An 8,880-nucleotide genomic window follows, 5' to 3' on the forward strand; every position below is an offset into this window, starting at 1 on the left:
GCCAAAAATCCTCCTTTTTCAAGTATTTCCAGCCTCATAAAGTCATTAGCCAAAGTTTGCACATCTCTAGCCAATGGGCGTCTAGAAACCTGTAAGTGGGCTAAACTACCCATGCTCTCTGCTTTTCTACTTAGGGCATCCGCCACAACATTAGCCTTTCCCGGGTGATATAAAATAGTAATATCATAGTCTTTCAATAACTCCATCCACCTCCTCTGCCTCAAATTCAAATCCTTCTGGGTGAACACATATTGTAAACTGCGATGATCTGTATACACTTCACACTTGACCCCATATAGATAATGCCTCCACTGCTTCAAAGCAAATACCACTGCAGCCAACTCCAAATCATGAGTTGGATAGTTACGTTCATGCACTTTCAATTGCCTTGAAGCGTAGGCAATTACATTCCTTCCTGCATTAGCACTGCACCCAAACCAGAATAAGATGCATCACAATAAACAATGAAGTTCTTACCTTCCACGGGCAAGGCAAGAATCGGTGCAGTAGTCAACAAGGTCTTGAGTTTCAGGAAGCTTTCTTCACACTCATTCGACCATACAAATGGAACATTCTGCTTGGTCAAATTGGTCAACTGGGAAGCAATGGAAGAGAATCCTTGTACGAATCGGCGGTAGTAGCTAGCTAAACCAACAAAGCTCCTTACTTCTGAAACATTAGTAGGTCTTACCCAACTCTTCACTGCTTCAATCTTAGAGGGATCCACCATCACTCCATCCTTAGAAACCACGTGCCCCAAGAAGGACACTGAATCGAGCCAAAACTCACACTTGGAGAATTTGGCATAAAGCTTTTTCTCCCTCAACAACCCTAATACAATTCTCAAATGCTCCTCGTGTTCCCTCCTGCTCTTCGAGTATATCAGGATATCATCAATGAATACAATAACAAAGAGGTCTAAATATGGCTTAAAAATTCCGTTCATTAGGCTCATGAAAGCAGCAGGGGCATTCGTAAGTCCAAAGGACATTACTAAGAATTCATAATGCCCATACCTGGTTCGAAAAGCAGTCTTTGGAACGTCCGTTGCCCGCATTTTCAATTGATGATAACCGGACCTCAAATCAATTTTAGAGAAAACACAAGCACCCTGTAACTGATCGAACAAGTCATCAATGCGAGGAATGGGGTACTTGTTCTTAATGGTTACCTTATTCAACTGTCTGTAGTCTATGCACATCCGAAAACTACCATCCTTCTTCTTCACAAATAAAACTGGAGCACCCCAAGGAGATGTACTCGGTCTAATAAAACCTTTACCTAACAATTCCTGCAGTTGGGCCTTTAACTCCCTTAACTCAGCTGGGGCCATTCTATAAGGTGAAATGGAAATGGGGCGAGTCCCCGGCTCCAAGTCAATACAAAAATCAATATCTCTATCTGGTGGCATACCAGGTAGGTCGGAAGGAAAAACATCTGTAAACTCACGGACTATCGAAACAGACTCGATTGAAGGCACTTTGGAAGTATCATCCCTGAGATGTGCCAAGAAGGCTAAGCAACCCTTACTCACCAACCTCTTAGCACGAAGACAAGAGATAATACGAACTGGGGCGGGAATATAGTCACCCTCCCACACTAGTGGATCTATCTCAGGCTTGGCCAAGGTCACAGTTTTAGCATTACAATCTAAGATAGCAAAATTTGGAGAAAGCCAAGTCATACCCAAAATTACATCAAAATCAACCATCTCTAGAATAATCAGATCTACATAAGTCTCGCCCCCCACAAAAGTCACAAGGCGAGACCTATACACCTTTTCCACTATCACAGACTCACCAACAGGAGTAGAGACACGAATAGGCATGTCAAGCAAATCACAATGCAAATCAAGACCAGTAGCGAACGAGGAAGATACATAAGAAAATGTGGATCCAGGATCAAACAATATAGAAGCCATGCGATCACAGACCAGAAGAGTACCTGTGATAACAGCATCAGATGTCTCTGCCTCTGACCTCCCGGGGAAAGCATAACAATGTGCCCTATCACCTGTCTGTCCATTGCCTCTACCGGGCTGCGCTCCAGTAGTTCCAACCTGCCCGCCACCCCGGTTGAACTGGTGACCATCATTACCTTGGCCACCACGTCCTCCAGAATGACGGCCTCTACCATGACCACCTCTACCTCTAACTGCTGGGGATCTGTAACTCTGATCGTACCGAGCCTGACTCTGCTTTGGACAATATTTCTTGATATGTCCGGCCTCTTCACATCCATAACAAGTCCTAGAGTCGAGTGTAGGTCTCTGTGAAGACGAAGAAGACTGGAGGTAACCCCCAAACTCAGAAAAAGGTTGACTGGTCCGCAACGGACCCTCAACTGAAGCCTACAATGAAGACTAAATAGGACGGGGTGGATAGCCCCCTGAACTCTGCCCTCTGGAGTACGAACCACTAAACTCACCTCCCTTACGAAACTTTTTAAATGTTGACACCTTGGTGAAGTCATCCGGCTTCACCCCCTCTACCTCTATCACAAAATCAATCACTTCCTGAAAAGATTTTGCAGAAGCAGCTACCTGTAAAGCTGGGATCTGCAAATCTGACCTCAATCCCTTTACAAAGCGGCGAATCCGCTCTTGCGGACTGAAGCAAAGCTGAGTGGCATACCTGGATAACGCACGAAATTTAGCCTCATAAGCTGCAACAGACATCCTTCCTTGCTCTATGTTCAGGAACTCATCTCTCCTTCTGTCCCTCAAAGTCCGGGGTATGTACTTCTCCATAAATGAGCTAGAAAATGTTGTCCAAGTCATAGGTGGTGCCTTTGCTGGTCGACACTCCACATGAGACCGCCACCACATTTTGGCATCCCCTTGAAACTGGTAGGTCACAAACTCAACACCGAATCGCTCCACTATGTCCATCTTATGTAACAACTCATGACAATCAACCAGGAAATCATAAGCATCTTCAGATTCAGTACCCTTGAAAACTGGAGGTTTCAGCTTTAAGAACTTAATAAAGAGATCATGCTGGTCACTAGTCATTATAGGCCTTGTAGTCAATCGGGGAAACGTGTCTGTTTCCAAGGACGCATCCATGCGAGGAGCCACATCGGCTGTATGTTGTACTCCCTGAACTTGAGGTGCTAGTGAAGAAAATGTTGGGGGTGCCTGCCCATGATCAGATAACCCGCTAAGATAAGTGAGAACCTGATTAATCATCTCTGGAGTAGGCTGGGGTGGTACTTCCTTCTCTTGAATCTGCTCATCTTCCCCTTCGTCACTCTCTCTCACTACCTCGTCACTCGGTGGATGAGTCACCACTCTATCCCTAGCTGGACCAGGTGTTTGTCCTCTGCCTCTAGTGGGCCTTCTCCCGCGACCTCTACCACGGCCTCTTGCCACTGCTTCCCTTCGAGCTGCAGCCCCAACGGTTGGCTCAGGCGTACCCTGTCTTGCCGGTGTTGGTGTTGTCACACCTGTTGCTCTAGTTCTGACCATCTGCGAGATAGAGTGAAGAAGGTCAGATACCAATTTGTATCACCTATATACCAATTGGATTCAAGTAATAGCAGAAAGAAAGAAAAATGTGAGTTTTCCTAAAGTCCTATAGCCTCTTGAAGAAAAGTAAAGGCGTCCCTGTACCGTTCCGCAAGACTCTAATAGACCTATCCTTGTGTGATGAGATCATCGAACCTAAAGCTCTGATACCAAGTTTGTCACGACCCAAATTAAGTCATGAGTGACACCCACACTTCACCTCCTAAGTGGGCGGACCAAGGAATCTAAACCCCAACATATACCAATAATTTAACTACGACTAACAATAATAATGCGGAAGCTCCAAAACTTATTAAAGTAACCAATCAAATAAACCTCTAAAGTCTATTACATATTATCCCCAAAATCTGAAAGTCATCACATCAAGGACATCTGTTCTTAACATATCAAGTCTAAAAGTATTAGAGACCCCAAAATAAGTAAATATGATGGTCCATGTCCAAAATTCAAGGACATCACGCCATAACTGAGAGAATCCAGCACGAGCTAGAAGGAATAGCTCACCCTGAAATCTGATGTGCTGGAGACTGGCTAGAGCTGAGGGCGAGTCGAAGTCGATGGTACACTTGCTGCACTCCACAAAAGAAAAACGAAGAAACACAAGTAGGGGTCAGTACAACGGACACGTACTGAGTAGGTATCATCGGCCAACCCAAAATAGAAACTAATATACAATGAATAATAGTATAAAGTCAACTATAGCACTTAGCAGGTGATAAGAAACCACAACATGAACAAGTAACAGTTAAAGCAAGTACGTAATCAATAACAATATCAAGCACACACACGAGGACACATGCCTCTACATCACACTCGTTTGGGAAATACGTCCATTGAGATTGAGTACATTAAGTTAATTCAATATCTTTTTCCTTTAAGGTTACCGTGTCGGAACGTGACACTCCGATCCAATTATACCGTGTCGGAACGTGACACTCCGATCCAAAAATACCGTGTCGGAACGTGACACTCCGATCCAAAAATACCGTGTCGGAACGTGACACTCCGATCCAATAATATTATTAATTTATCATTTATTATCACTACTTTTCAGTTCATTAATAATATTACATCAAGCCCTCTTTATTCAAGGCATAACTTCAATAGAGAGGTTTTCAGATTATAAATCTCACGGTCTCAGGATTTTAGACCAATCACAAACCACACAACCAAGCCACATAATCACACAGTCAAGTACATAGAGAACTTCACAATATCATTCAATGCATATCAATCGCTATTACGAGTTTATCTATCAAATAGAACAAACCATAACCTACCTCCACCGAAGAACCGAAGCGAAAAAGCTACTTCTCCAATACTTTTTCTTTCCTCAATGCCTCCGAACCCTTCCAATCTATCAAGTATATGTGCATAATTTGTAAGTTAACGAGTCTATAAACACTCAAAACTATAATCAATTTCCTTAAGTTCAAGCCTAAGGATTTCCTAAGTTCTTCCAATTAGCATAATCTTTAATGAAATTTAAAATAATACGAGATGCCTAATATTTAATTACATATCTCAATACATCAAAATATAATTTGTAATAAGATGAAAACATTTTATTGTTTAAAAGTTCAAGCCACTGGTTACGAAACCAGTGGCAGTGAACACCTCTACTTATACACCCACACTTAATACTCCAATTCTTTACATGATTAATGTTCTGGCCTAACTTTTCTCTCAGCATTCATCTAACCTCAAATACTATACAAATGCACACTTTCACTTTATAATATTATGATAATAATAGTAAATAATTAAAGTTGAGGCCACTGGTTACGAAACTAGTGGCAAACGAACTAACAACGATCCAAACCCAATTCAATTACCACGCCCAGAACCAAATTTGATAAACAATCATGGTACAACCTTAGTTTCTCCTCATTAATGTTTGGTCTCCACCTTCCAATCACAATGCACCATTAATTTTCAATTGACATCCTTATATAGCCATAGTGTTTTACAATATAATAATCATATGACAATACAATAAGATAAGGACCACCAAATTACAAGTAACCTGATTCGGAGAACTAAGTAGATAAGCCAAAGCAACCAAATTTGCCAGTTTAAGTTTATACTTCCATTAACATCATACGAATAATAATAATACTATATTCAAGCAACCATTAACATTAGCAGGGAATAGATTTCAATTGAAATTTGTTTACCTGCGATAGATCTTGTCGTTCTCTCCTCTAAGGGTTTGTGCCGCAATCAGTTTGTGTTAAGACTAAAAATTAATAACTCCTTAACTTATTTTCCTATATAGGTCAAACTTAGGGTATTAAAAACAATTATTTCATAAATATTCGCCAACTAATAAATTATTCAAACTACCCCATTAATTTTATAATTGTAGTTATGAATAGTCCAAAATACTCATTTACAATCTATCGAAAGAGTCTTTTATGCAATAAAAAGTTCTAGTACTCAAAACGACCAAATGGGTTGTTACAGAATCTCTATACTTATTTTCTTGATTTATCACCTTTTAAACTATAAAAATATCTAGAAAATTTAAAATACAACATTCTTTCTGTCAAATATATTATTTATCAATTGTATTTAAGTTTAACAACTTTTAATTTTGAAGGTTTACTCATCAGACTAACAGAGTTGTGGGCTTTTAAGACCATTTTTGCAAATTGGGCCACTAGGTTGTTATTAGAGAAACTTTCACATATAGCCACTCAAAAATAGCCTAATTACTCTTCGTAGCTATAGTTTGATAATTACAATTCGTAGCTACATGTTATAGGGAGGAGAGAGGCGAGCGAGACTGGGAGAGAGAGGAGATAGATAGGGCATAGAGTGGGAGAGAGAGGAGATAGATAAGGCATAGAGTGGGAGAGAGGTGAATTGTATATGTATATCGGTTAGAAAATTGTATATTATACATATGTATTTGTATATATAACAAGTGAGATTGGGAGAGAAAGGAGAGAGGCGAGCGAGATTGGAAGAGGGGGGAGAGAGGTAAGCGAGATTGGGAGAGGGAGGAGAGGCGAGCGAGAGAGGTGAATCGTATATGTATATCGGTTAGATAATTGTATATTATACATATGCATTTGTATATATGACAAGCGAGATTGGAAGAGAGAGGAGAGAGGCAAGCGAGACTGGGAGAGGGAGGATAGAGGCGAGCGAGAGATGGCGGAGAGTGGGAGAGAGGTTAATTGTATATGTATATCGGTTAGATAATTGTATATTATACATATGTATTTGTATATTCTGGCGAATTATACATATACAAACGTGGCTAATCATACAAACTCGAAGTCAGCCCACGTAATTAATGTATAATGTTAGTCGCGAGTGGTAATTATAGCAAACTATAGCTATGATGAGTAATTAAGTAGTATAAGTTTGTTTAACCGCGTAATTTTCCCTTGTTATAATTGCAAGAGATTAAGTTTTGTACGTTATTCTTAAGTGAAATTGTTTTACATTTTCATTATATATAACTTATATCATTACAAGTTTGTGAAAAACTTAATCCATTACGAGTAAATAATTAGTTTCAATATATATAATAAAGTAATGAGCTACAATAAATATAGTCATGTTTTTTATTTATATAAAAAAATAGTCAAAAGTCATAGAAAATATACATTGACTGTACATTATAGCTTACAGATACATAAACTATACACTGACTATACATTATGATACACTCAAAAAGATGAATATTGAATATAATTTAACTATACATGAAGTATACACTGACTATACAAAAAGTATGGATTGACTATCAATCCCGACCAACTCAAAATGGTCTCTCAAAAATCCCACATTTTAGATATGAAATCCTCTCAATGTTTCGAGTCTTTTAATATATAATGCGCTCAAAATAATTCACATTTGCGGTACATCGACTTTTAAAGAAAAAGGAAAGCAACAAAGAAAAGAAGGAGGAGGAGGTAGACGACGAAGAAAGATGAAGAAGAAGAAAAAAAGGTTGTGTGGCTATTTTTTTGAAAAAAATTATGATCGAATGACCATTTTAGGTAATTTTTATAAATTAGGCTAAAAAAATGATAAGTAAAGTTTATGATTTGATAATTTGCATCATTTACCCTATTTTATATTGTCATTTTACATAGATTAATAAATGTATCACTACTAACTAACTGGATTAATTAGTGACGGACAAATTTTATTACTAAATGACGAAATCTGTTATTAATCCTACTTAGCAACAAAGCGATGACTTCGCGACAGATTTTCGTTAGCAACGAACAAAATAACGGTCCACAATTTTTTAGTAGTGTATTTATGTACAATGCACAAAAACTTTTTTCATAAATACGAATCAATTGCATTGACGAGGACATATATGGTACAACAAATGAACAAAATGGAAAGTCGTCCCTAGTTAGGTGATATATTGATTGATACAATTAATACAACATAAAGACATGCATCATGATTGAAAAAAAATACTAGTTATTATCCTCTTTCTTTTTCGAGTTTCACATCTTAATTTTCGATTGTTTTTTTAATTTAAAATTATTAATGTTTATATATTAAAATACATCTCAAAACTATATCAAGCCAATTATTAGTTGTTGTTTTTTCTACCTGAATTATTAGAGTGTAAAGCTCACAAAAAAAATAACAAGTTTAAGTATATTTTTGAGCATTATCTCTTTGTGTTAATGTACTAAGGGGTTGTTTAGTAAAGTACATCACAAAAAAGCATGCAATGCTTATCATTTTTAATATACCAAACAAATATTGCATAAGGTAATCTCAATATAATTAATCTCGTGAACATTCAATGCATATCTTTTTTTTTGGTTTGCGAATTAGATGAAATGGGTATGACAATAATTGAAAGTTTTTTCACGAATCGCCTCTCAAATTAAATGGATTGATATTTATTTTTTATCCTTTTAGCATTATTAATAAACTAGTAAACTAAACCGCGCTTCGCGCGGTCATAAATAATTTCATTAAAATTTACTTTAAATAGTAGTAAATGTATTTTAAAAATATTCTATTAGTAGGTAGATTTTAAAAAAATAATAATAAATGTAATTTCCAATTTAAAAGAAGTATTGTCTATATCACCTCTTTAAGACCATAATTTTAAAACATATAAAATAAATATTAAATATTTTAAATAAATAACTATAGGAACAAATGGATGTCCAATTGAGCTAGTAATAAATAAAAAATTACAGAAGAAAGACGAAAGTTGAGAATATTGGGCTTTAAAATAAGGTGATAAAAAAGGTGAGGGCAATACAAATAAGGTTATTTGTTGGCTAACACAAGAATATCGTGACTTGTTTAAAAAAAAGTAAAATTTTATTCGTGTCTCGTCGTTAAAATCTGAA

General features: G+C 37.4%; 1 protein-coding gene and 1 long non-coding RNA gene across 2 annotated transcripts; both read right to left on the bottom strand.

Annotated features, from left to right (window-relative positions):
• Positions 1-1,979: 1,979 nt before the first annotated feature.
• On the bottom strand, positions 1,980-4,122 carry LOC125842030 (uncharacterized). Its single transcript, XM_049521224.1, has 2 exons — positions 4,034-4,122; positions 1,980-3,469 (listed from the first exon to the last, which is right to left on the bottom strand). The coding sequence occupies exon 2, from the start codon at positions 3,467-3,469 to the stop codon at positions 2,363-2,365; it is 1,107 nt and encodes a 368-aa protein (XP_049377181.1). The 5' UTR covers positions 4,034-4,122; the 3' UTR covers positions 1,980-2,362.
• A 686-nt stretch (positions 4,123-4,808) lies between these two features.
• Positions 4,809-5,782, bottom strand: LOC125842037 (uncharacterized). The gene is made up of 2 exons (XR_007443859.1): positions 5,707-5,782; positions 4,809-4,886 (listed from the first exon to the last, which is right to left on the bottom strand). It is a non-coding gene; the product is annotated as an uncharacterized LOC125842037 (long non-coding RNA).
• Between the last annotated feature and the right edge of the window lie 3,098 nt (positions 5,783-8,880).

The sequence above is a fragment of the Solanum stenotomum genome, chromosome 10, assembly GCF_019186545.1.
Source record: "Solanum stenotomum isolate F172 chromosome 10, ASM1918654v1, whole genome shotgun sequence".
NCBI classification, from domain to species: domain Eukaryota; kingdom Viridiplantae; phylum Streptophyta; class Magnoliopsida; order Solanales; family Solanaceae; genus Solanum; species Solanum stenotomum.

Excerpts from the sequence above, each read along its gene's own strand:
- LOC125842030 (XM_049521224.1), bottom strand. The coding sequence starts at position 3,469 with ATGGTCAGAACTAGAGCAACAGGTGTGACAACACCAACACCGGCAAGA.